Below are 27,697 nucleotides of genomic sequence, written 5' to 3'. Positions count from 1 at the left end.
GGGGCCTGAAGAATCCCTGGCTGTCCTGGGCTCAGCTAAGCAGACAGACATGGGACAGCAGGGGCTGAATGAGGCCTGCCTCCGGGTAGCTCAGAGCCCAAAGGCAGGGGGCTCCTTAAACACTTCAGCGTCTTCAGGCCTAAGAGACCCTGAGAAGGGCCTCAGCCGCACTTCTTCAGGGGGGTTGGAGCGCCGGTCTCTGGTGGTCCCATCTCTCAAAAGTGGACCCAGAGGAAAATTCTTCCAATGCTTCCCTGAAACTAAGGGAGACAAGGGAGGTCATTCAGGCTCAGGGCACCTGAGTCTGGGGCAGGAACTCTGCCTTGGATAGCCAGAAAGCCACCCACTCCTCTCTGTAATCACTGACCCTGCTTACCTGGCTGCTAGTGAGAGAACCCTCAGCTCCCTCTAACCTGCCCCCACCCCGGCCTCTCCACCCTTGCCTCACCGGCACACCTGGCACTCCTAGCTTGCCAACCCTCTCCTGGGGGCCTCCATTTCCCCTACCCTTTATGAACCCACCAACCCCAGTCAGGAAGGAACAAGTGTGGAATGGGAACAGAGGATCGCTGTGACTCTTGTCCTAGGAAACTCCTGGGAGAAGAAAAACCCTCCAGGATGGAGTGTGGCTGGCCTACCCCTGACTTGAGTCTGGCAGAGGTGCCTAGACAAGGCGCTGGAGTGCTGGGGCACTGCCCAGGGCACTGCCCAGGGTTTACAGTCCCCCTTCCCCCCGGGGGTATAGTCAGAGGAGATACTCCCCCAACAACCTCACCAGCCAGAGGCCATGGACACACGGGAAGCCCCCCTCCCACCAGCATCCTCTGAGGGGCGTCTGTAGGACCAAAGGCCTGACCACAGAGGAACTGCCAGCCCATTGACCGGCCCATCGACAGACGATGGCCCAGCCAAGTCTGGGCTGTGAAGGTGCTGCTGCAATCCTACTGGACTGAACGGGGATGAATGAGAAGAGCTTTCCCGAGGCAGGAGGGGAGGAGGGAGCCAGCTGACTGCCCAGGACTTGAGGCTCCAGCCCCACAAGGAGAGAAGAAAGGTCCCAGGAAGCTGTCAGACTTGAGCCCGAAAGCCTGGGCCCTGCCATTTTCCTTTTCCTTATGCATTATTGCATACCCACATCTCCCCAGGGGAGGCCATGACCTCGGGGAGCAGATAAGCAGGGTGTAGATCTCTGCCTCTGCCCCCCCCTTTCTGTTCCCAAGCCCAAGGGAAGGAATAGAGCTCGTTGCCAAGGAGGCACTTGGCCCACAGTCCAATGCCCCACAGGTCGTGGGGCCCCGAGAGCAGTCTGCACCACCCTCAGGCCTGCCCACTGGGCTACTCACCTCGGCTGGACCGTAAATTAAAACTCAAGGTGCGCTTGATCCCCTCACAGTTTCCAGGGTCCTCATTGATGATGCCCAGGTTGGTGTTCCAAGTGGTCCAATTGATCTCATCAACTCTGCGGAAAAACCATCAAAGTGAGAGCCCCCCCCCCTTCCTTGGGGAATCCCTGCCAGTCCCGGGCAGGTGCCCAGGAAGGAGCCCTGTGCCCAAGGGCCCCTCAGCTGGCTCCTGGAAGGCCTCTCCAGGCCTAGCATTAGCATCTAGGGTCTCTGGGCCCCTGCTATTCTAACATCCCGTAAATGTTTGTCTGTGAGTCTGCTCAGCTTCCCAGACTCAGGATTTGACAAAGAGGGAGCCCTGTCCTAAAAGTCATCAGGTGATGGGGCATGCTTGGCACAGTGCCTGGCAGACAGTAAATGCTCAGTAAATGCTAGTAGCTTGTTATCCATCGAAGTAGATCCTCTGATAAGCCACAAATGCAGCACCAAGTTTGTGACCTGATAGAGGTGGGAGCTTCTGGCAATGGTGGGACAGGAAGGGCCCCAAAACAGCTCTGGCCCCCACCAGTATCTGGTAGTGTCTCAGAGTCCCTCCTGTGGTTGGCTGATAGCTATGAAGGACCATGAAGACCCCAAAGACCCAAATCTTTACTTTGTGGTGAGCCAACCTGGGATCTCTGGACCCACCACAAAGCTAAAAGGGAGTCAGACGGATGGCTCACAGGTTCTTCCTGGGGAAGCCAATAAAGGGTGCGCTTTTATCCAAAGGGTCCAGAAGGAGCAGCATCTGTTAGGAAGGTGTATTCATGGGAGGAATCCCAAAGAGCAGGAGCAGGAAGCAATGTGGAGAGCATTCGGGTGAAGGTCAAAGGAAAGAGGGACAGACTACATAGGGATGGAGAGAGGAAAGTGATAAGGAGCTTGGGAAAAGAAAACAAGCCAGGCACAGAGGTAAGATGTAGGAGTGATGAAGAACTAGCTCCAAGTGTCCTGGCATCTGTTGGATCTGTTTGCATGTGTATGCATGTACATGTGCGTGCATGTGCACATGTGTGTGTATGTGTGTGTGTGCATCCATCTTTGTCTCTACCTCTCACAAAACAGCAGTTCAGAACTTCTTGACTTGCCTTGGTGATGGTTCTGTGAGAAAATAATGGGATTTGGCAGATACTCAAAGGCCCCACCTGGAGATTAATCTAAACTAATTGAATTAAGTGAGAGTGATTGGCCTACTTAAAGTTAATTGGATTGTAACCACACCTGGCCAGCCTTTAAGAAGGTATTGTTCTCAGAAGCTTGAAGCAATTGCCTCACTAAAAAATAAATAAATAAATAAAGAGGAAGAACCAGACCAGGTTGGAACTCTAGGCTAGATAGGCCTTTTCATAACTTTCTGAACTCCACGTGTTTTCATTTTTACTAATACCTAGTATGCTTTAATAAATGCTTAATGCCCAAAGACTTGTGCTAAAGCTTCTAATTTAAGGCGACCACACATTTAGATTTTTTTTGGTTTTTTTGGTTTTTTGCTTTTTTTGCAGGGCAATGGGGGTTAGGTGACTTGCCCAGGGTCACACAGCTAGTAAGTGTCAAGTGTCTGAGGCCAGATTTGAACTCAGGTACTCCTGAATCCAGGGCCGGTGCTTTATCCACTGTGCCACATTTAGATTTTAAACATCACAGTTCCATCCCTCCCCTTACTGGGGATCCAAAAAGGGGAAATTCCATTCTGGATCTGATCCTCCCAACAGGAAGAATCTGGTCACAGGAATGGAGAAGATGGGAACCCCCCAGGAGAGTGACTCTCCCTCCCCTTGATGAGAGAGGAGAGGACTTCTGACCCCAAGAACAGAGTCATCTCTTGTTGGGGGTGGATAAGACAGTGATAACCAAAGAATCGTAGTGGCTCTGCTTAGTTCTTCTTCTATTGAATGACCTTTGCACTGGAAAGGTCACCAGGAACTGAGAGGTGCCCAAGATGGATTCAGGGGCCTTGGACAGACCAGATGAATGTGTTCCAGCAGAGACATCAGTGACAATCCCCTGTGTGGCATGACATGTGACAGAATATGGAAGGCAGGAGTGTATGGATCCCATTCTTTTCTTTTTGGTGAGGCAATTGGGGTTAAGTGACTTGCCCAGGGTCACACAGCTAGTAAGTGTCAAGAGTCTGAGGCCAGATTTGAACTCAGGTCCTCCTGACTCCAAGGCCAGTGCTCTATCCTCTGTACCACCTAGCTGCCCCTATCCCATTCTTTTTTTTTTTTTTTTAGTGAGGCAATTGGGGTTAAGTGACTTGCCCAGGGTCACACAGCTAGTAAGTGTCAAGAGTCTGAGGCCAGATTTGAACTCAGGTCCTCCTGACTCCAAGGCCAGTGCTCTATCCTCTGTACCACCTAGCTGCCCCTAACCCATTCTTTTTTTTTTTTTTTTTTTTTTTTTTTTTTTTTTTAGTGAGGCAATTGGGGTTAAGTGACTTGCCCAGGGTCACACAGCTAGTAAGTGTTAAGTGTCTGAGGCCGGATTTGAACTCAGGTACTCCTGACTCCACGGCCGGTGCTCTATCCACTGCGCCACCTAGCTGCCCCCTATCCCATTCTTTTAAAAGGGGAGGGAGCAGAGTCTGCAAAGACCAGGCCAGTGAGCTTGACCTCATGCCTGGACAATCCCCCAAGGGATCACCGTGTCACAGACAAAGCACCTGGAATGGGGAGCAGTGATGGCAAGGAGCCAGCTGTGCTTCATTAGTAGCACATCCTGCCAGGCTAACCTGATTTCCTTTTTGGATAGGGTTACTACGCTGGTAGATTAGGGAAATGCCATCGATGATTTACCCAGATTTTAGCAGAATATTTTATAAAGTCTCTCTATTCTTGTGGAGAAGATGGAGACATGTGCGACAGACAATCGTGCGATGAGGTGGACTCAGAACTCCCAACAGTAGTTGTTTGGGAACTGGGAAGGAGGTTTCCAAGGAAGTGCCCCAGGGATACACACTTGGCCCTGGATGTTCAACATGTTTATTATTCACTTGGATAAAGGCATGGATGATAGGCTCACCACCTTGACCAATGCTTGGTAGAGATGCTGGCAGCCTAGAGTACTAGACTGGATCTAAGGAGACTCAGCCCAATTTAATGGGAATCAATTTAAAGTCTCATACTTGGTGCAAAGAATTAACAGTGTGTGGAAGACAGGGTTAGGGAACAGTTTGAAAAAGATCTGGGGGTCCACAACCTCAGTATGAGCCAGCCATGGGATGTGGCAGTCAAAAAAGGTTACTTTAACCTTGGGCTATGTTGAGAGGCAAAGCATCCAGGAATATGGAAGTAAGGTTGTTCAGTAGACTCACTCATGTCCAACTCTTCGTGACGACATTTGGAGCTTTCTTGGCAAAGATTCTGGAGCAGTTTGACCCTTCCTTCTCTAGCTCATTTTATAGATAAGGAAACTGAGGCAAACAGGGTAAAGTGACTTGCCCAGGATCATACATATTTGACTTCAAGTCTTGGGCTACCCAGCTACCCTTGATTTCAGAGTGTGATGGAGTAAAACAACTCAGAGGCCTCCAGTCCACATTTCAGAGGTGGACTCTCCAAGTATCCAGATGGGCTGGTAGCACAGGCCTCTGGTGTCCAGTCCCTGTTCCATTGGCCATTACCTTTCAGACCTCCCTCCCCATGTGTGACTGCAGGTCTCTCTCTCTCTCTCTGTCTCCTTCCCTTCTTTTGTCTGTTGGTTTCTCTCCCTCCCTCCTTCTGTCTCTGTCTGTCTCCCTCCTTCCCTCCCTCTCTCCCTCTCTCTTTTTCTCTTCCCCATATTCTCTCCTTTCTCTCCCTCTCCATTTCTCCCCCCTCCCTTCCTTCCTCTCTCTCTCTCTCTGTCTCTCTCTCCCTCCCTCTCCCTTTCTCTCTCTCTCCTTCCCCTTTTCCTTCCTCCCCCCCCCCCAATCTGGGTCCTGCCCTTCCCCCCAGGCTCACCGAAAGCACCACCGGTAGTCCTCCCTCCCATCAGGTGTGTAGCCCACTTGCACTAGCTTCCCTGACCGGAAGGCCTTCCTCATGCAGTTCAGAAAGCTCTTCTCAGTGTCCAGGATGGTGATGGCTCTCTGAAAGGAGATATGCAAACAAGGGAGAGGGCCCAAGGAGTTTAGCCTGAGGCTGGGTCTGGAGCAGCCTCCCCCTCCCCTCACCTCACTCCTGGCCTGACCTAGGCAGCAGGGCACAGGACCAGGGCATTCTAGCTCTTGCCACACTCAATGAGGGGCAGTCTTGGGCAGCCAGGGGCCAGGATGCAGGGAATGAACCTGGGTGTGGACAAGGTGGCTTTGAAGCAGTAAAAGAAACCAGAAAGGAGTCTGGGATCAGCATGCAGGAGTGAGGGGAGGTGGGATGATAGCAACCAAGCTTTATGCTTGGTGAGGAAAAGGACGGGCATGACCTCCCAAAGGCCACTTTCCATCTCCCGCCAGGGGCTTGGCCCAGCTGAGTAGGAGGTCCAGGCTGTGGGCATCACTGAACGTTTCTCTCAGGCTGATCAATGCCTAGGTCTAACTCTCCCATGTTCTCCCTGCCCCAGGGCCCCACCTCCCCAAGGGCACCTGCCCTGACTCCAGCAGCCGGCCCAAGTCTGGCCCTGGCACTCTCCAGGGCTCCCCAACACTTAGTGCTGGCCTCCATGTTCTCAGTCGGCCTTTCTGAGGGCTCCCCTGTGGGCAATGTGTTGCCCTGACCCCACAACACAGCCCTGCCCAACTCTGGCTGGACACATGTGGTGGGCCTTGGTTTCCATCTGCTGTACAGAACAAGTCTGAGCAAGTACAGGAGGGGACAGAGAGAGTGGGGACACCCCTTTGCTCTGGCCCCTCCTTCCAGTCTAAATCCCTGTAGACCCTGGGGTTCATCCGCCTTGACCTGTCCCAGGGTCAGTTCTGCCAACATGTACTGAGTGTGCCCACCCAACACACACATGCTCACACACACATTCATATGCTCATTCACACACACAATCACACTCATGATGCTTATGCATGCATACACATGCATATGCATACAAACCCATACTTTTACACACACTCACATACACAAACTCACTCATACACTCACATAGTGCTCACATATGCATGTACACACATTCCCAATGCCCACACATATACACTCACACATGCATATACACACTCACATGCTCACATATATACACACAGTGCTCACACATGCATGTACACACTCACATGCTCACACACATACACACAGTGCTCACACATGCATGTATACACTCACATGTTCACACATATACAGTCATACCGTGCTCACACATGCATGTACACACTCACATGCTCACACATATACAGTCATACAGTGCTCACACATGCATGTACACACTCACATGCTCACACATATACAGTCATACAGTGCTCACACATGCATGTACATACTCACATGCTCACACATATAGTCATACAGTGCTCACACATGCATGTACACACTCACACGCTCACACATATACACACAGTACTCACACATGCATGTACACACTCACACGCTCACACATATACACACAGTGCTCACACATGCATGTAAACACTTACATGCTCACACATATACACACAGTGCTCAAACATGCATGTACACACTCACATGATCACACATATACACACAGTGCTCAAACATGCATGTACACACTCACATGATCACACGTATACACACAGTACTCACACGTGCATGTATACACTCACACGGTCACACATATCCAGTCATACAGTGCTCACACATGCATGTACACACTCACATGATCACATATACACACAGTACTCACACAAGCATGTATACACTCAATGCTCACACATATCCAGTCATACAGTGCTCACACATGCATGTACACACTCACATGCTCACACATATACACACAGTGCTCACACATGCATGTACACACCCACATGTTCCCACATATACAGTCTTACAGTGTTCACACATGCATGTACACACTCACATGCTCACACATATACACACAGTACTCACACACGCATGTACGCACTCACATGCTCATACATATACACACAGTGCTCACACATGCATGTACGCACTCACATGCTCACACATATACACACAGTACTCACACATGCATGTACATACTCACATGCTCACACATATACACACAGTGCTCACACATGCATGTACACACTCACATGTTCCCACATATACAGTCTTACAGTGCTCACACATGCATGTACGCACTCACATGCTCACACATATACACACAGTGCTCACACGTGCATGCACGCACATTCTCACATGCTCCTCATACACACACACACACACACACACACACACTCACTCACACACAGAGGACCTGGAGCTTCCAGATGTTCTTGCTCTCCTGGGCGATCTTGTTGACAGTCTCTCCCATCAGGGCAATAAGCATGTTGAGCAGCAGGATGTAGGTCAGGATGACATAAGCAAGCAGGAGGATGATGAAAACAGCCTTGAAGTCATAGTTCTCGGTGAACTCCAGGTCGCCCATGCCAATGGTGAACTTGAAGAGCTCCAGGCACGTGGAGTACAAGCTGTTGTAGGAGTTGGCACACGGCTTGCAGTTGGGGGAGCGACGCCCCCCGTAACAGGAGGCATCTGTGTTGTTCTGTCCGTCCTCAATCAGCGTCACCACCGCTGAAGGGGCCCAGAAGGAGTCAGGGGGGCCTGTGGCTGAAGGCCCATCGCCGGCCACCCCCCAGTGCAGCCCACGCTGACCTAACGATCCTGTCCTGCCTCGCCCCCCCTCCTGGAGGGACCCCCATGCCCACCCCCAAGGACCCTCTGGAGATCACTCACTCACCTGTGGAAAATCCAAACAGGAAGACCATATAGACAAACATAAAGCGGCACAGGTCTCTCAAGATCATCTGCAAGGAGAGGGGAGTCTGGTCAGGATAGACCCCTGACCTGGGAGGCCACCTGGGCAGGCTCCAGGCCTGTCTCTGTCCTCTGTCCTCTTGCTCAGCCCGCCTCATTCCCTGGCCATGGTGCTGACGGCAGAAATGGCACAAGCCTTGACTTACTGACCACTTCCATTTGGAGAGACTGGCTAGGGTCAGGGGTCAGTCTGGGGCTCCCACCCCAGAGCTGGTCCCCCAGGCAGAGTCAAGAGCCCTTCCCCGGCTCCTGGGCAGAAGAACCAGTTGTATGCAGTTACTGTCTCCTCTGTAGATACAACTGTGCTGAGCTTCAAGCTTCCAATATTGTTGCAAGGCAATAGAAGGGCCCCCAGGTGCGGGTGGGTCCCCCTCTGCTGAGTAGAAAGTCTAAGGGAAACAAGAATGAGGAGCCCCTTCCCAACTGCTCTGAGCCCCCAGGGCAGGAAGGGGCTCTTGGCCTTAATCTCCATTGATTTGCCTCTAGCTAACCCCAGCCTTTTTGTGGGTGGGACCAAATTCAGGTTACTGGAAACTGGGGCAAAGAAGCAAGCAGACTGGGGCAGCTAGGGGGCGCAGTGGATAGAGCACCGGCCCTGGATTCAGGACCACCTGAGTTCAAATCTGGCCTCGGACACTTGACACTTACTAGCTGTGTGACCCTGAGCAAGTCACTTGACCCTCATTGCCCCGCCAAAATAACTAAATAGATGTACTTGTTTAAATAAGCAAGCAGACTGGTTCCAGGGGCTCTGCAGGGGCAGGCACCAACACGGGAAGTTGGGGCAAGCACAACTCTCCAGGATTTCCCCCGGCACCCCTGAGGAGGTGGGGCCCCTGGTAGGGAGATGCCCTTTGCCTTCATCTCCTCTCCCTCTGCTCACAGACATAGGTGGACTCTACTTTCTCTTTTCACTAGTCGCCCCTCTACGGTGGATTCTTTCCTGCCCAGCTCTGGACGTGGGTACTCCAGTCCTTCAAAATCTATTCTCAACTAGCTCCCGAGTGCAGTCTAAGCCCCTCAGGTTGTGACCTCAGCCCTGACCCAATTGGAAGAGACTTCCTGGCCTGCCTGACTGGAATGTCTTTGGCTGTTCAAGATGGTGCCCAAGCCACATTCACTGCTCATTCTGATTGCCTGACATGATCCAGAAGTGTTCTTGCCTTTTACAGAAGTATCATTGGACCTCTATCCTTAGTGATGCTGAGTGGGCTTTGTGGTATCGACTCTCTCACCCTTCTCCCCTAGAACTCTGACCCCTTTTCACCATCCACTCATCATCGTTGGTGGTGGTGGTGATGATGATGGCGCACGCTTGCACAGCACTTACTATGTCTCAGGCTCTGTGCCAACTGGTTACAAGTATGATCTCAATAACTCTGGGAAGTGGGTACTGTTATTATTCCCACTTTATCCCCACTTTATCCCCAGGAGAAGAAGCAGAGGCAGGCAAAGGGGATATGACTCACCTGGGGTCACGCAGCCAGGAAGTGTCTGAGGCTGGATTTGAACTCAGATCTTCCAGACTTCAGGCCCAGTGCTCTATGGGGCCCTCTCATGGCATCTCATCCACCACCCTTGTTGAGGCCCTTATTATCATTTCTTACCCTGGAGAGGATCTCCCTGCCTCTGGTCCTTGCCTCTCCAATTCACTTCAGCTCAGATCTGCCCCTTGTCTGATCTTGCTCTGCCAAGGCTCAACCCTAAATTACTCCCACCATCTTCGGTGTCTGCTCCTTCTCACATGTTGCTGGATGTACAAGAGAGGATCATGAAACTGGCCTGACTGGATCTGCTACAAGATCGTGTTATGTGATCTCACTTGGGCCCTCGCTACAGCATGGCACACACGCATCCATGCAAACACATACACACGTATGCACATATACATAGGCACGCAAACACACATACACAAATACATATCCACACAAACACATATCCACAGACACACAGACATAAGACACAAGGCATACACACATATGTATGCATGCAAACACATATACACATAGGTACATATACTTACAAATGCATAGACATACATGCACACATACAAATTCATACATCCACACATACAAACACATATACACGTACACATACACACACACCAAGCCCATACATCAGGAGTTCCCTCTTCCACCCTGTTCCTCATCTTCCATTACTCAGATACCTTCTGCCCCACTCCCTATTCTAACCTGTCTCACACGATGACCAAGGTCAACCAAGGCCAACCCTGTGGTTGCGCACATGAGCCCCTTCCATCCCACCTCCTCCAGCAGGTTGCCCCCTCTGTCAGCCTCACTTTTTCTTATCTTCAATCTCTCCTCTGCTGGCTCCTTCCCTGCTGCCCAGACTCGACCCTTCCATCCCTCCTCACTAACTATCGTCTGAGGTCTCTTCTGCCCTTTGTGGCTAAACTCCCCCAAAGGCGTCTACACCAGGCCCCTCCACTGTCCCTCCTCTCACTCTTCTGTTTTTTGGTTTTTTGGTTTTTTTAGTGAGGCAATGGGGGTTAAATGACTTGCCCAGGGTCACACAGCTAGTAAGTATTAAGTGTCTGAGGCCGGATTTGAACTCAGGTCCTCCTGACTCCAGGGTCAGTGCTCTATCCACTGCACCATCTATCTAGCTACCCCTCTCACTCTTTTCTTAACCCCTTACAATCCACCCAAACCTCTCTCCCCAAAGTGACCAGTGACCTCTTAATGGTGAAATCCAGTGGCCTTTGTCAGTCTTCATGCTCCCTGAACTCTGGGCAGCCTTGGACTCTGGGGGTCATGGTCTCCTCCTGGACAGTCTCTTCTGCCAGGGTTTTGGGACCAGTGCCCCCCCCATTCTCCTCCTCCCTCTCGCCTGCCCCTTATCTGTCTCCTTTGTTGGATCCTCCTCCAAATCACCCCCTCCACCCATGGGTGTCTCTCAGGGGTCTGTCCTGGGCTTTCCTTTCTTCTCCCTCTAGGCTATTTCTCTGGGTGATCTCATCAGCTCCCATGGATTGTTTCTATGGCAGTGGGCTCTCAGATTTCCCATCTTCAGCTTATTTCCAGACATCTCAAATGGGACATCCAGGAGACATCTCAGACTCAACATGTCCAAGCCTGAACTGATTGTCTTTGAAAAATCTTTTCTTTAGGGGCAGCTAGGTGGTGCAGTGGATAAAGCACCGGCCCTGGATTCAGGAGGACCTGAGTTCAAATCTGATCTCAGACACTTAACACTTACTAGCTGTGTGACCCTGGGCAAGTCACTTAACCCCCATTGCCCCACAAAAAAAAAAAAAAAAGAAAGGAAGGAAATAAAAACCCAACAACAGGCTTTCTGTCAAGGGTGGTGCCCTCCTTCCAGTCAGCCAGACTCAAAACCCTGAGTCGGCGTTCTCCTTGGCTCCTCATCCACCTCAATCTGTTGCCAACGCTGCCGTTTCTACTTCCCTAACCTCTATGCCCCCTTCTCGTGACTCAGATTGTTGCCACCTTGGTACAGGCCTCATCTCCTCACAGCTGCTGGAGAGTCAGCCGCCTCAAGTCTCACTCAGAGAGGTTCAATCGTGCTACGCCCCCACTCAGTCAACTCCAGGGGCTCCCCCTCCCTTTCATGAGCAAATACAAACCCTGGTTCGGCATTCAAAGCCCGTCATCAGCTGCCCATCCCGCCTTTCCAGGCATCTCACAACCCCCTTCCCATGCATTCCACTCCAGTGACACTGGACCTCTGGCTGTTCCTCCCACAAAACACTCCAGATGGGGGACTTTTGACTGATGGTCCCCAGGCCTGGAGTGCTTCCCTCATCTCAGCCTCCTGGCTTCTCTGTCTCCTAACCCCCCTCGGAACCAGAGCCTTCCCTCTGAGATGGCTCCTAAGTGCTCCCTGGTCTGCTCATGGTTGCCCCTCAAAGGCAGGGTCTGTGGTTTGTCTTTCTTTGTATTCCCAGAGTTTAGCACCTGCCCATGCATAGTCAGTGCTTGATAAATGCTCCTTGACTGACTCAAAGTCTGAAGACATAGATGTTATCATGGAATGGTGGTGAGCATTGCTCACACCTTTGGGATTCTCTCAGGGAACTCTGAGAAATTTCCTTTACTCTCTGATCAGATTATATCAGAGAAGGTCATAGCCTGTCATAGCAAGAACACCAACATGCCCATGTACCACTAAGGCTCCAAAGATGACTGCTTTCATCCTTGTGGCCAATTCTCCCAGAGACTTTTTAAAGACCAAGTTACTTCTGCTAAGCACAGGGAAGTGGCAGCCAGAGGTCACAGGCCCCTGGCAATGTGAGTTTTACAAGGCGGATTCGAAGGACAGAAGGACTTGTGGTCCCTCCCTTGCCTCCACACATGGATCAGGTCTGATGCCGATGCCTTTTTTGTCCATCTCTCTCTCCTTCCCTCAGACCCTCTGCAGGGAGAGCAGCAATCGCCAGGCAGCCAGCCACAAGTCGGAGGCTCTGGCTCTAGACCCCTGTGCCATCTGGACTAGGCAGGCCCAGAGCCCTTGGGTTCTTAAAGTAGACCAACCTTTTCAATCATGACTGAGTAGATCCCCATCTGCTGAAAGCCTCGGGTATAGTACAGCATGTTGGTCCAGCCCATTGCCAGAGAGAAAACCATGGAGGCCACATATTCCTTGCAATGGCTAAAGTACAGTGCCACGGAGATCAGGAGAAACATGGACTGGACAAAGCTAAGAGACAAGAGACACGGGACAGCTAAGACTTCAGAGAGGGCAGAACTCGGCCCTGCACTGCCAGCTGGGGCGTAGGCAGACACAGCTGAGTGACTTCTACTTTGGAAGTCCTGGCCAGAGCACCTAATTGGCCTGAATGGGGTGTGCAGGACACCCAGGGACAGCCTTGCCCTGGTTTTAGGATATCTACACCAAGATTTGGGAACCTGCTGGTCTTTCCCTCACTCTCATGGCTCCCAGAGTGAGCCCAGGAACCTCACATGGATCATTTGCCCATTGCTGCCTACGTACGCCTTCACAGCGGCTAGAGGTGATGAAGACAGAAAAGTGACATGAAAAACAAAACCAAAACACTGTACAGGCAGAAGAACCGAGTTCAAATCCAGGCTTGGCCACCAACCAGATATATGATTTTGGGAGAATCACTTCTTTGATCTGTGCCTCAGTTTCCACATTTGAAAAAGGCTCAACCATGACTGATAATAGCACCTGGGGAGTGTGAGGTCCCCCACCCACCCCCTCTGGGAGGAGGAATGCCTCAGGACAGAGGCTGTGATCTCAGGGGTCAGACCAAGAGGCCGCAAGAGGGCGGCCAGGGTCATCCGAACAGGCCCAGGACCCGCCCCATGCCTTGGGCTCCCTGCCAGCCACCCCCACCCCTGCCCCAGCCTGGGCCAGGACTCACAAGAGCACCTCACTGTAGCTGTCCACAAAGAGCGTCTTAAGGGAAGGCCTCCGGTGTAGGAAGTACTGGATCTGCAGAGCACAGAGACTGGCCCATCACCCTCTGTGTACCCGCCACCATTCCAGCTGCCTCGCCTCCGCACAGTGCCCGGGTCACCTGGTCAGCTGGGTGCTGGCCCTTACAGCCCCCATACTTGACCCTCAGGCCTGGACCGCTCTCCCTCCTCACCCCCACCTCCTGCCTTGCCAGGCACCCTCAAAGCTCAGCTTCAATGCCACCTTCTGCAGGACACCCTCCCCTCCTCCCTCCATGGCTAGTGCCTTCCCCTGGGCTTTCCTTCCATCCCCTGCAGGCTCCCCCAGTGGACTGGGAGCTTCTAGGGGGCAGAAAGGACCTTTTGCCTTGCTCAGTATCCCTGGTCCCTGCACAGTGCCTGGCACGTAGGCGCTATGAGTTGACTGACTGACTGACTGGGGTAAGCCACTGGCTGCTTTCCCAACACCCTGACTGGTGAGCACCCGCCCCACATCCAGGCCCCTCATCTCACAGCCACAAGGCCTGAGCTGCAGAAGGAGGAAAGCCAATGTCTGATGCCACCTGGGTGTCCCATCACTAGGCAGCTGCGGGCATAAGCCCTGGGCAGTGGGCAGGAGGTAATACTGACCCCTCGGAAAAAGAAATAGATTCCCCCGAGAACTGACAGCAGTTCTCCCGTGACTCGGAAATAGGCACCAGTGGTGTAGTCAAATTTAAAAGGAGGCTGTAAGACAAGAGATGGAGGAGGCATCATTGGGACAGGTTGGGGGGAGTATGGGGGTGGGGTAAGGCAGGACAGGACACCCTTCCTGAACAACCCCCAAGAGCCAGGATCGAAGGGCAGGACCCCCTGGGGAGCTGGCCTGGTCGATGAGGCCCTGGGGCCTCCCACCCTCACCCCCAGGTGTGTGTGTGGGTCAATAGGAACCCCTTCCTAGACAACCCCCAAGAGCCAGGACCCCTGGGGAGCCGGCCCGGCGAGGGGACTGGGCCCAGACATACCAAGCCACCCACAGGCCGGTAGTAGGCAGCACAGGTAAAGATGACCATGTACACGGAATAGACAAAGAAATTGAAGTAGAAGATGCGCTTCACAAATCGGTCCCACTTGTCCTGTAGGAGCCTGTTCAGGGGCTCCACTAGCAGCATGTCATGGCGGTTCTAAGAAGAGGGGCAGCATCACCCAGGCTGCCCCTCCCCCAGCTCTGCACCACCAGGTCCTGGCCAGAGAAGTAGGGACCAAAGAGAGCTGAGAGACCACTTGGGCCCACGGAGGTGCAGAGCGTGGAGGGGAACTGGGCAAGGTCACAGGGAGCAAAGTTGGCATTGCAGTGCAGGGCCTCCACGCGGGATACTAAGGTGTCCTAGATGAATCCTAGGTAAGCCAACCCGTGATCCTGGTGCCCAGCCCTGGCCCTGCTCCCCCAGCCCTGACCCTGCTCCCCCAGCTCCCGGGCCCTGCTCCCCCAGCTCCCGGGCCCTGCTCCCCCAGCCCCGGCCCTGCTCCCCCAGCCCCGGCCCTGCTCCCCCAGCTCCTGGGCCCTGCTCCCCCAGCCCTGGCCCTGCTCCCCCAGCCCCGGCCCTGCTCCCCCAGCTCCCGGGCCCTTGGGCCTTCCACGTACTGGGGTCTCACTGCTACTGTAAGCAATCACTTCCAGCACAGAGTTCTTCTCACAGGTGTCAATGCAGGACAGATCATAGAGGGATGAATGCACTGGCCCATAGGCCCACTCAGTAAACTTCCTGGAGAGGTGCCTGCACTCAGGCTCCTGGATTTCTCTACGGAGAATATAGGCCAGGACCTAGGGCAAAGAAGCAAGTGAGTCACCACTGCCATGCTGCCACTGGCCAGCTGGTAGATGCCGCCTGGGAAGATGCCTCTGTGCCCAGGTCTTGTCAGAGCCACAGGCTGACAGACTAACGCCTGAGGCTAGACCCCACCCCTGCCCTTGAGCCCTCAGACTAGACCCCACCCCTGCCCCTGAGCCCCCAGACTAGACCCCCCTTTGCCCCTGAGCCCCCAGGCGGACAAAGCTAATCCCGTAGGCTGGTCAGGTGATCAGTTCCCTGCCTTCCTTCCCACACCTGCATGGAGCCGCAGCAGCCTAGCTCCCTGGAGAAGTTGGATAAAGGCTGAGCACCACGTACCCCAATCTTCCCGCTCTTGGCGGCTAGTGCTAGCGGAGTGAGCCCCTTCTTGTTGGTGGTCTCCTCCAGCTTTAGGGTGGGACGACTCTTGGCTCCGAGAATCAGGATGTCGTTGTACATGCTGGTCACAAACTTGGTGTTCTCAGCGGTGTTGTCAGCCACCTCCACCAGGGCATGGAGGATCGTGTTACCCACGGAGTCCTTGGCCTCCATGTCGGCCGGCTGGTGGGGATTCTGCAGCAGGTACTGCACGATGCCCAGCTGGTTGGTACAGGCTGCCAGCGAGAGGGGCAGCTCGCCTGGGGGCCAAGCACATGGTAAGTCACATGTCTGACCAAGGCCTGAGGGGGGTCCCGAGGGGGGAGCCTGAGTGTGGGGGGGGAGCCCGGGGTGAGCCTGGGGCCTCTCTCCACCCCACTGCACTCCACCCCACTCCCTTGAAGGGCAACTCTAGGGGGTTCATGGGACTCAGCTCTAAGACGGAAAAGTCCGTGTGGGGTATGATGCCCGGCTGCCTCCCCCACTGCCAGGTAGCATTCCAGAGGCCAGGCTTTGGGTTAGCCACACTCCTCTCACTGAGGGAGCTCCGGGGCAGAAGGCAAAGCCTAGGGGAGCCAACCCACCTATCTACTAAACCAATGAGGGAAGACTGCATCAGGGGAGAGGTGCCCCCTGAACTGAGGACTTTTCAGGGCTCTGGGGGTGCTCCTGGCAGGTGAGCAAGAGCTGTGCTGGGCCCTGGAGATAGAGATGAACTGAAGTACTATCCTTACCCTCAGGGAGCTTACAATTGTGAAATGAGGACCTCGATTTGCTCGACCCCCCCTCCCTCCCGAATTATCCAAGTAACCAGAAAAACTGCGTAAGGATGGCTTCATTGGCTAACACACTGACAATCCTTAGCTCCAGGACCTAGAATAAACCCAGCTGGAAGTGCTGGGGAATCCGAAACCCTGCAACCAGTCAGACTTTTCTGACCACTGAACAAGCATCAAAGACTTATCTGAATGAAGGATTTGCATGGATGTCGCCTAAGGATATGGACCTTATCTCTTAACTTTGGAACAATCCTGCATACTCTGCATAACCGGCCCCAAGAATGTCTTCTGATTATGTATCAAAGGCACCCCTGGAATTCCTCACACACTCCCTGGGAAAGAGTCTTTTCTTTTTTCTTTCCTTTCCTTTCCCCTTTCCCCTTTCCCCTTTCCCCTTTCCCCTTTCCCCTTTCCCCTTTCCTTTCTTTCCCTTCTCCCCTCTCCCCTCTCCCCTCTCCCCTCTCCCCTCTCCCCTCTCCCCTCCCCTCCCCTCCCCTCCCCTCAAACTCAGAACTTTCTTGCTCTTATTTTGTATTCAGATCTGATGTTGTATTGATGTGTTTCTCTTACCATGGGCAGCTAGGTGGAATAATAGACAGAGCAGCAGAACTGGGGCCTCTGAAGTCCACTAGCAAGTTTGACATAACTGCACATCTATAACCCATATCTGATTGCTTACCTCCTCAGGGAGTGGGGAGAGCAGGGAGGGAAGGAGGGATACAATTTGGAACTCAGAACTATAAACAAAATGTTTATTATTTAAAAAAAAGAAGTCAGCCGGGATGGTGAGGGACCTTGAATACGAGTCTCAACTAAAGGAACTCAGCAAGTTTAGCTTGGAGTAAAGAAGATTAAAGGGGGGGGTAGGGGGTATGATAACGGTCTTCAAGTGTTTGAAATGCTATCTCATGGAAGACCCAGTGGACTTGTTCCATTTGGCCCCAGGATCAACAAGCAGAAGTTGCTAAGAGGTCAATTTAAGCCTAACGTTGATAACTACAAAATTTACTGAGAACTGATTCCCCCCCCCCATCCAGTCCCCCCTACCCAAGCAGGTGAATTGCCTGGAGTTGATCAGTCTTTGTCAGTTCCAGACTCTTGATTAGCTTATGGATCTCCCCCAAGAAAACTCCCCTCCCAATGATTCCCCACCTGGACTTTGTTATTATATAGAAGGGTCCACCTACATTAAGTAATAAATCAGGAGCAGTTCTACAGTGTCTTTTGTCAAAGGTTCATTTACATTAAGTAGTTGTATTGACTCTGGAGCAGTCTTTTGGTTCCCTTTTGTTCTGTTACCCCATAAAAACCCAGTCCTCAGTTCCCATCTTTGGGTATTCCTAGCTTCTGGCTTTGCTATACCATGAGCTATAGTTCCTCTGCCCCAATTAAAGACATTATTTTCTCCTATATTGATTGTTTCCTTAATTTACAGGTTAACAATGTCAAGAAAAACTTCCTAAATTAGAGTGGGTGCTTCTTTAAAAATTGGTGGTTTTCCCTCCTTTGAAGTCTGTCATCAGAGGCTAGACAGAACTACTTGTGCATCTTAGGTCTGCCACTGACGTGTTGTTCAGTAGTGTCTGACTGTGACCCCATGGTCCACTGCACACCACTACTGTCCATGGGGTTTTCTTGGCAAAGATACTGGAATGGTGTGCCTTTTCCTTCTCCAGTGGATTAAGGCAAACCACTTAAGTGACTTGCCCAGGGTCACACAGCTAGCAAGTGTCTGAGGCTGGACTTGAACTTGGGTCTTCCTGACTCCATGCCCAGCAGTCCATCCTTGAGCTACCTAGCTGCCTTGCCACCTATATCTTTGTTCAAATAGTTAAATTGTTGTCTTTTCCAATTGAGTTTTTAGGCTTCTTTCTGGCCTGAGGAGTAGGCCTTTCTAAGCCCGCCTTTCCTCCAAATTGCTGACCTGTCTTTGTTTAAACTGTATAAAAACCCTTGCAATCTATTGCATGGTGTCCTATTTGGCAATAGGCTGAATAGCTCCCATGATCATGCTATATTTTCTTCCCTACTTAATAAAACCTTTCTTTTAATTTTTCAAGCATTGTCTTTCTCTGGTTTCCTTCCCTTTTTAGGAACAAGGGGATTTAAATCTCAAGAACTGGCTGCTGCATTCTCTGGTTTTCCCCTTTGGAGAAGGAGAGCTCTAAATTCCACTATGAAAGCATTTGCCTCGGTTTACACAATCAAATGTGGGATGGAGATACCAATAACAGAAATTCAAGGAGGAAGGGGAAGGAAACAGGGATTTAAGTACGTGCTATGTAGCAGAGGAAGATGGGGTGTGAAGAAAGGCCTGGAGATCAGAGAAAGGAAGGCCAGAAGACAGAGGGCAGGTTGGGGTGACTGGAACATACTATGTATAATGAGGAGAAATGGGAAATAAGACAAGAAAGGCAGATTGAAGTGGGACCATGGAGGGCTGTGAATACCTGAATAAGACAGATCAGACAGACAGACAGACAGATAGAACATTTACTAAATACTTAGTATGTTCCAGGCATTTTACCAAGCACAAAGGATACAAATACAAACCAGCCAGCCAGTCCCTGCCTCATCAATAAAATGATTTGTTGCTGAATAAAAAGTAATGAGGTCAATCAAGGGATCAAATTAGATGCAGAACTTGCAACCCCCAACCCCCCAACTACTGCTGTAAGGAATCACCATTTGATAAAAACTACTGGGGAAACTTGACAGTATTCTGACAGAAACAAAGTCTAGACCAACTTCTCACACTACATACCAAGATAAACTCCAATTGGATGGATGATTTAGCTATAACAGGTAACATTGTAAGCAAATTAAAAGAGCAAGGAAGAGGGGGCAGCTAGGTGGTGTAGTGGATAGAGCACCAGCCCTGGAGTCAGGAATACCTGAGTTCAAATCTGGCCTCAGACACTTAACACTTACTAGCTGTGTGACCCTGGGCAAGTCACTTAACCCCAATTGCCTCACTAAAAAAAAAAAAAGAAAAAAAAAGACCAAATGCTGAGGTAAAGAACAAAAGCTCATTGGGGCTGCTAGATGGAGCAGTGGATAAAGCACTAGCCTTGGATTCAGGAGGACCTGAGTTCAAATCCAGCCTCAGATACTTGACACTAGCTGTGTGACCCTGGGCAAGTCACTTAACCCTCATTGCCCCACAAAAAAAAAAGTAAGGAAGAAACTAACATTCAGATCTACAGAACAGGAAGAGTTCATAAGTAAGCAGAGAGGAGATAATAGGACATAAAATAGACAATTTGGATCCTACAAAAGCAAAGCATTTACAAACAAATCTAATGAAATAATAAACCACTAGTCCAGAAGATTGATAAGAGACAGTGGACTTCAAATGTAGAATGACACAGACATCTTTGGACACTGCCCATGTGGGAATTTGTTTTGCAGGACTTTGCACATTTGTTGTTTTCTTCATTTTTGTAAATTCTTCATGGGGTGGGGGTAGTAGAAAGGGCAGATCACAGACACTTGTGAAAATCAATCAGTCACTATTTTTAAAAGACAAATAGGCACAAAAAAGATGGTTATTGTCCCAAAGGGATAGGGGGAGAAGAGACCACATATAAAGGGGGCCTGGACACTAAAGAGGGCCATGGTTTGGAGGCTGGCCAGCTGAGCAAGATAAAGCAGAAGATCACCAATCAGAGCCCAGGGTGGTTCCCAGGGCAAGGGGAGTGGCAGAGAACATGCTGCTGGGGAGGATGAGGTTGATGACCATAGGGGAGGTGGCATGATGTGGAGATAGTGGTGGGGAAGAAGAGGGGTTCTCTTCTTCAGCTGGCAATGGGGAGCTATTGAAGGCTATTGGGCAGTATAAGGACATGTTCAGAGCTGTCCATTAGTGAGAGGCCATGCATGGGCTCTAGTGTGAAAAATAGACTGGACAAGAAAAAAACTAGAGACAGAAAAACCATTTTCCAGGCTTGGTTGAAAATAGTTCTTGGGAGAGGCACCATGGCCCAGGGCCAGGGGGCACATGGGGACTGGCTAAATGGGGCAGAGGGCAGAGGGGAACAGGAAGGGAAAATAAAGAGCTAGAGATGGCCCCGAGGCTCAAACCCCGGGGACTGGAAAGATGGGGTGCAGTTAATCTACTGGTAGGACAGAAGTTAAGGGGAGAGACAGATTCTAGGGGGAGATGAAGAGTTGTAGAGAGAGAGAAGCAAGCCAAAGGCTGAGCTTCAGGAAAGCACCCACATTCAAGAGGCAGAAGGGGGATGAGAAGATGCCACAGGGGCCAGTGGCAGGCAGGATGGGAACAGTGAGAGCAGATAAGTTGGTGCCTGGACAGGGAGCCCTCAGCAAGGGCAGATGCCACAGGGGCCGGGGGATAAGGACTGGGAAGTGACCCCTGGATCTGGCTTCTTGGCATTTGGCCCAGGCCTCAGCATCTCTCCCTCCTGACTCACCGAGCTCAGAGATGTGTGGGAGGAGGAAGCTGGAGACACTGGAGGGGCCCAGGGTGGGCAGAAGACAGGAAATATAGGAGCAGGCTTGCTTAGGAAATGCCCTGAAAGCCAGACCAAAGATCCTCACGCCTCCCAACTCGATGTTTACACTAGGCAACCTGAGTGATCCCAGGAGTGCTCTCTCTCCTCATCCACAGCACCCTACTTCCCCATCTCAGCTCACATCCTTCCTCCTCCTGGAAGCCTTCCTGGTCCCTCTTAGTCCTAGCACCTTCCCTCCCTCTGAGAATGCCTCCAATTTATCTTGTCTCCATCTCACTTGGACAGAGCTGTTTACACATTGTCTTCCCGTCAGACTGGAAGCTCCTAAAGTACAGGGACTGTCCTTTGCCTTGCTCTGTCTCCCCAGGGCTTCCCACAGTGTTGGTACCTAGGAGGTGCTCAGTTAATGCTAGTTGACTGGAGACCATGGGAAGCCTTGGTCCAAAGTAGCTTTAGTCAATGATGGACATAGAAAGCAGACTATAAGCAGCTGAGGCGGGAGTGGGAGGGCAGGACATGGAGGCTCCTTTCTAGTGCTCAGAGTCTGGAGAGGAATCCGGTCAAAGAGGGCTGCCTGTGCTCTCCCTTTCCTGTCCCCAGCCTCATCCTCTTCCTGGCTTTCAATGAGAGCACAGTGTTTGGGCAGGGGCCTTGGGCAGCAGTGGTAGCACTGAAGAATAATGGGGAGACACCGGGTCCAGGCAGGACACCTGTGCCCCCCCCACACACACACATTCTAAGGGACGAAGAATGGAGAGTAAGCTCCCAGGAAGTCAAGAATGCCCAGTGGCCTCTCCACCTGCCTTCAAGTACTCAACAGGGTTGACCAACACCAGTCAGAGACAAGTACAATTAAGAGGGCTTTGAAATCCCAAGATGTTCCAAAAGCCCAAGGGAAGGGTTATGGGATTCTTAGGGACCTTGATCCTCCTCAGTGGCATAGCATCAGAAAACCAAGTGTCCTCAGAGGTCAAGGAACCTCTGTGTGGGGCTGCCCCGTGCTCCGGACCAAAGGAGCCAAGATCCTTGACCAATGAGTATCAGAGCAGGGTGGGTGACAAGGAAAGGTGCCGGTCACCTCTCAGGGAACGAGAGGGCCACTGGCCTCCTCTGGGCACTGAGAAGGTAAACGCGTGGTACCTGTTCATAGCCAATGTCTCCTCCCTGCTCGTTGGTTCAAGAACAACCTGCGCTCTTTGGATGGTAGCAAAGAATTGGGATGCCGGGGGGGGGGGGGGGGGGGGGGGGGGGGGGGATGGCTGGGCTTGGTGCGTGAGTGTCACGGGACAGCACAGAGCTGTGAAAAATGACTTCCACGAGGGACGTGGGCAAGCATGACTTGAAGTAAAGGCAAGTGAGGAGAGCCACGAAGGCTGCTCTAGAGCGGGAGGAGCCCCCAGGTGGAGAATGGCCAGACATCTCTGTCATCATGGAGAGGAGCTGGGGGATGGACCTGATGTGAAAACGAAAGGAATCCACAGAAAGGTTTGAAGAGTCTGTCCCCACCATGTATTCTGCCTACCAAAATAAAAGCCAGGTCTTCCTTTGGCTTTCTTAAAGAAGTCTCCGTGGGCCGCAGCGTGGACATCGGCGCCGTTTTCCACCAGGAGGGTCACCAGGGCCATGTTCCGTCTCTCGATGGCGATATGGAGAGCCGTCTGGCCTGGGCAAGGTCAGCAAGGAGGCCAGTCAGCATCTCTCCTGGGCCTGCCGGGGCTGGGCCAGGCCCACACCCTACCGGCCCTTCCTACCCCGGGCCCGTCCTCCACTCACCCTTGTAGTAGTTGTCTGTGTAGCTGGCATTCACAAAGTCCTTCAGGTCGCCTGTCTGCCTGGCAATGTCCAGCAGCAGGGGGATGGTCTCGTTCTTGCCGTTCCGTAGGTTCAGCATGGCCTTGAGCAGGCAAGTCTTCCCTGTTTCTGGGTCTAGGACACAAAGCAAGGGTCATTGCCCACATTTCCCCAGGGACCCCTCCCTTCCTGGGGCTGGAGATGGCGGGCGCGACCTTTGAATTCACTGTCCGTGAGTTTCTTCAGGCTCCTCTGGAGATAGGCCAACAGGTCACTGAGTGCCTCGCAGCTGCCCTGGGCCACAGCCTCAAAGATCTTCCTGCGGTCGTAGAGTTGGAGGGACTTCTCGCAGCTGGTGGGAATGGAATCCTGAGACAGTTGCCTGTGAGGGCCCGTCAGGGACGGGAGACAGAGAGACTGAGAGACTCAGGTGTTCCTGGAGGTGCTGGCCTCCTTCCTGCCTCTCCTCATGCCTCCATCCCAGCTCAGGCCTGCTTAGCTGGCCCAGCCAACCCAACAACCCAACTAAGACCTCACCTTGAGAAGAGAAAAGAGGCCCATCAACTGTCATGAATATCCAGCTCAAAGGAAAGCTGTCTGGTCTCCCTGCTGGCTAATTGTCTGCCCTGTGCCTTTGAGGGTGTGAGCCTGCCAGGAAGCAGGAGGCTGGACCTGATGAAGTCCTCTCTGACCTCCTGCACCTGCTCCGCCTTAGTTTAGGTGTGTGCGGGCCTCGGAATGGGAAACCTCGGGCTGCTGCAGCCCCTGAGCGCAAGGTTAGCTGAACATGGCACATCCAGTGTGCGGCTCTCCATGGGAAGAACAGATGCCCAGCCCCGAGGAGCTGTTGTTGGGTTGTTGGGAAACCTGGGGCTGGGAGTGAAACTTACTGGACCAGCTGATCATTCCATCTTGACTTGTCCGGCATGGGGCTGAACTTGATGATGGGGCACGGAGCCGGCTCCCCTTCCTGATAGCAAGAGTCCATCGCAGAAGATTCCTCTGAATTACCCCTGCCCAAGAGGCGGCTCCGGCTCCGAGCTGTGCAGAAGACGTGGCTCTTGGCTGGCAGGGGCTTAGGGCCCGGGGCATTGTCAGGGGTGCCCAGACAGGTCTCTGATTGGGGGGCTTCTTCCAGGGGCTCATTAGGAATTTCTGCCTCATCTGTGCCCAACTTCTTCATCTTTGCCAGGGTTCACAAGCTAGACTGCAGGGAAACCAAGAAGACACTCAGTTTCTGTCCCCTCCCCCTCCCCCCATGGTCATCACCACCATCATCATGGCTAGCATTCATCTCACTGTATAAGTGAGGAAACTAAGGCTGAGAGGTGACTTGAGGTGCAGGAGGTCCGGTTCCAACCACAGCCTTGAACTCCACCCTCCCAGTTCTTTGTCATTCCCACCCTTAGGTACATTGTGAAGAGCTGGCCTACAAAATGCTCTCCCCGACTGACCGGACCTGGGCCAGCCCCAGCCAGGGATCCCAGCCAGGGATGGTCACAAGGAATCAATGGCCAGCTCCTGGTCGGATTCTGCGCGACTCCCCCCCCCCCAACTCTTATGATCCTTTGCCACCTCCATTGACTCATCTTGTAGAAGGGGAAAAAACCAGGGATAGTGACACCTCTTGTTCCCCAGCTTCCCCCAGAGCCAGAAGAGGAAAGGGGCCACCAGCCCGTGAGTCTGCGCCTTCCACTCCCTCTAGAGCCAGGCTCCTAAGTACACTCTCCCTCCCATTGTCCCACTGTCCAATCAGAGGCAGAGCATTGGACAAATGCTGATTGATTAGTAGCAACATGCTGAAATCACCGGGAAGAATCTTGACTCATTTCACTGCCTCTTGTGCATCTCCATCCATCAACAAGCACTTATTAAGGACTCCATTGTGCCTTCCACTGTGCTAGGCACTGGGGGGACAAGGACTGAATCTGTGCTGTCAAGGAACTGACACTCTATCAGAGGAAACGATGGATACACAGACAAGTCTAAACGGGAAGCCTTGATTCTGTACATCCAGTAAGTCGGCTCTGCTTATATGAAGTGACTTCAGACTAAGTGCGAATGGTCCTAGGAAGGGGAGTGACACTGAACATGAAGTATGTTTGGATTGGCTGAGGAAACACGGTCACTCGGATGGGTGGGGCACTATAAAATCAAACTCATCCAGGAGGAGGCTTGTTCCAGAGACTGGATCAAATGCCACGTTCTAATGCCCCCCTCGCACCACCACCATTGGCCAGAGGAGAGCTTGGACAACTTCGCAAGGTCTGTAGAATGTTGGGCTTCCCAAACTCCCACTAGATCCTAGCAGCATCCTCAGATCAGAACCAAAGACAGACCAGATGTGGTCACATCCTCCCGGAGGTGCCCAGCGAGGAAGCTACATCATACCTAAGGCATACCCCCCCCAAAGGGAGAAAAGGACTTCTAGCAACCAAGAGCTTTGATCTATCCCTCTGTCACATGTGCCCTTCAGCTTGAGCCCACTTTTCCCTCTGTACCTCCTATGCCCTCTGAGAAAGCATGTCAAAGATTTGAGGAAGGAGGGCATGTTTTGGACCAACCGCCCTTATCATACCACCTAAGTAAATACTTCTCTCTAAAAATAGATTATGTGTGGCTTGCTACATGAAAATCAGCTAATAATCTTTGTGAGGAAACATCGATGGGGGCTCATGAGCTGAAGCAGCACTAGAAAAGAAAAGACACCCCTCTTATGGAGACAGATGGTAGAGCTGTTTTTTAGTCAACCAGGAAAACAAATCAGTGTGTGTGTGTATACCTGTAAGTGTGTGAATATGAGTGTGAGTGTGCTGTGATTGTGAGTGTGAGTTGTGAGTGTGTGAATGTGTGAATATGTAAGTTCTCATGTGTTGAGGGGAAAAGGGGAGAGGAGACAAACAAGAGGGGCACTTTTCCCTCTAGTAGCAGAATGAATATGACTGGCTGAAAGTGACTACAAGTTGGCAAAGTGGGAGAAAGGCTTCTGCTCCCTTTGGGCTTGGAATTCTAAGATCTAGGGTTGAACCCTGGTTCTGTCATTTACTGCCTGGGTGACCTTGGGCAGGTCACCATCTCACCATGCTGCTCTGGAGCTAGTGTCCCATGAACTATAATCCCATGGAGCTTTTCTTTATATTCATTCATTCCATAAGCATTCATTAATCACCTACTGTATAAAAGTCGCTATGCTAGATGTGGGGATACAAAGAAATGGAACCATCTCTGCGCTCAAGAAATTTATGTTCTACTGAGAAGAAGCCCCTCATATAATTTGTAAAAAACAAAGTAAATGACAACTATTTGAATGGGGGTGGGGTGGCATGGAGAGGGAAGGGGTGGGGCATTAATCATTAGGGGGATCAGGAAAAGCCTCCTGGAGGAGGTAACATAAGCCTTGAGGGCAGAGAAAAGTGTTCAGGAACTCAGTTTCAAACCTGGGGGGCAGCCAATACAAAGGTATGGCGGTAGGAAATGAATGTCCTATATGGAGAACCCAGCAGAGAGGGGGAGCTCTTCTGTTCAAACTAGGCTCAAGCTGTGGCTTCGACAGAGAACTAGGGATGCCAGGCAAAGGGGCAGTGGTGCCAGGTGGCCAGAGCCCGGGGCTGGGAAGAAGGAAGCCAGCAATGCCCTTTGAAGTCTTCCTGTAACTTGCCCTTTGGCCTCAGACTGAGTGCTCTGGCTCTCAAAGAAAGCATCCCCAGTTTCAGAGTTGTAAGGGGCCGGCCTTTGTGCCGCCCCCCCACCCCCACCCCAGGGCTGCAAGATCCCAAGGAGAGCCAGCTTTGGAGGCTGGGAGCAGGTGTGGTAGAGTGGGGGGTGGGGCAGGCAGGTTCACAGCACCTTGGGGGGTGGGTTTTTCCATCCACTGTCTCCCCTGAGGCAAAAAACCTTTATCCAAACGCCCTGGCTACCCTCCACTGGATGCTCTCCAGACTGAAATGTGGCCTTGGAACTGAGCAGGCATTAATGGTGTGGTCAGAGCCAGCTGAGCCCCACCTCCCTGTGCAGACATGACCACACGCCCTGTTCATCTCTTGACAGGATGTTTACACAAGTTGCTCCAACAGCAAACACTCCTCACCTGCTGGCCAATGGCCTAGCAATGACCGTGGCTTTTCCAATGCTGGCCAGGCCAGGTCCACCCCTGGGATCCTCTGTGAGGCCAGGGCTACAGTGTCAGGGCCTTTAAGGGGCAGCCAGCACATAACAGCAGGGGCCTGAAAATAGGAGGATACAGAGACAGCCTGTGTCCCCTTCCTCGCTCCAGACAATCTGAGGACCCTGGCAGATTTGCCCTGAAGCAGAACCCAGGAAGACCTGGTGGATTTGAGGGAACCACAAAGGAGGCCCCAGGAAGGGGTGCAAAGTCCTAAGTCTCAGCTTCGAGAGAGCCTTGTCAGCCCAGCTAATCCTGACTCCTGCCCAGGAGAGGAGTTCAGGGTTTAAATGGATGAGTTGTACCTTAGAAATATTTTGATTAACAAAAATTAAAGGATTCAGACCTTTGAATTAAAGAGACATTTTTGGTATTTGGAAAAGCGAATGATGTAAAATGTATTGCTTTACAAGATAATGAGTTCCCCATCTCCGAAGGTATGCAACCAGAGACTTGCCAGAGTTTCCATAGAGAATATTGTGAACAGCCCAGTCTCTGAGGTCCCCAAGTCTGACTGACCCTTTACCGGGAGCTTTTGGTAGTAAGTAAAGAGGCAGGGAGGAGACAGGGGCAGCACACACCAAAATTACCTTTGGCTTTTGTCTCAATCCAGGGACAAACATCCCTCAGGCATAATCCCGTGAATTG

The 27,697-nt window shown here is 51.9% G+C and overlaps 1 protein-coding gene across 1 annotated transcript; it reads right to left on the bottom strand.

The window, feature by feature from the left end:
• Window positions 1–27,697, bottom strand: TRPV1 (transient receptor potential cation channel subfamily V member 1). Its single transcript, XM_043995412.1, has 16 exons — window positions 27,640–27,697; window positions 23,778–24,094; window positions 23,103–23,269; window positions 22,870–23,022; window positions 22,619–22,759; window positions 15,804–16,102; window positions 15,278–15,457; window positions 14,658–14,816; window positions 14,284–14,379; window positions 13,620–13,690; window positions 12,766–12,931; window positions 8,175–8,241; window positions 7,692–8,008; window positions 5,324–5,451; window positions 1,344–1,459; window positions 1–260 (listed from the first exon to the last, which is right to left on the bottom strand). The coding sequence occupies exons 2-16, from the start codon at window positions 24,068–24,070 to the stop codon at window positions 91–93; spliced, it is 2,523 nt and encodes an 840-aa protein (XP_043851347.1). The 5' UTR covers window positions 24,071–24,094; window positions 27,640–27,697; the 3' UTR covers window positions 1–90.

This window comes from Dromiciops gliroides, chromosome 3 (genome assembly GCF_019393635.1).
Source record: "Dromiciops gliroides isolate mDroGli1 chromosome 3, mDroGli1.pri, whole genome shotgun sequence".
NCBI classification, from domain to species: Eukaryota; Metazoa; Chordata; class Mammalia; order Microbiotheria; family Microbiotheriidae; genus Dromiciops; species Dromiciops gliroides.
Note: the sequence above shows the minus strand (reverse complement) of the source record. Positions and strands in the feature narration are given on the sequence as shown.

Bases quoted from the DNA above. Each gene is read 5' to 3' on its own strand.
- TRPV1 (XM_043995412.1), bottom strand. From the start codon at position 24,070: ATGAAGAAGTTGGGCACAGATGAGGCAGAAATTCCTAATGAGCCCCTG. The intron at 13,691-14,283 runs GTCAGTATTACC...TGTGCTCTGCAG, and splicing joins TCTATTTCTTTTTCCGAGGG to ATCCAGTACTTCCTACACCG. The intron at 5,452-7,691 runs GTCCTCTGTGTG...ATCTCCTTTCAG, and splicing joins AGAACATCTGGAAGCTCCAG to AGAGCCATCACCATCCTGGA.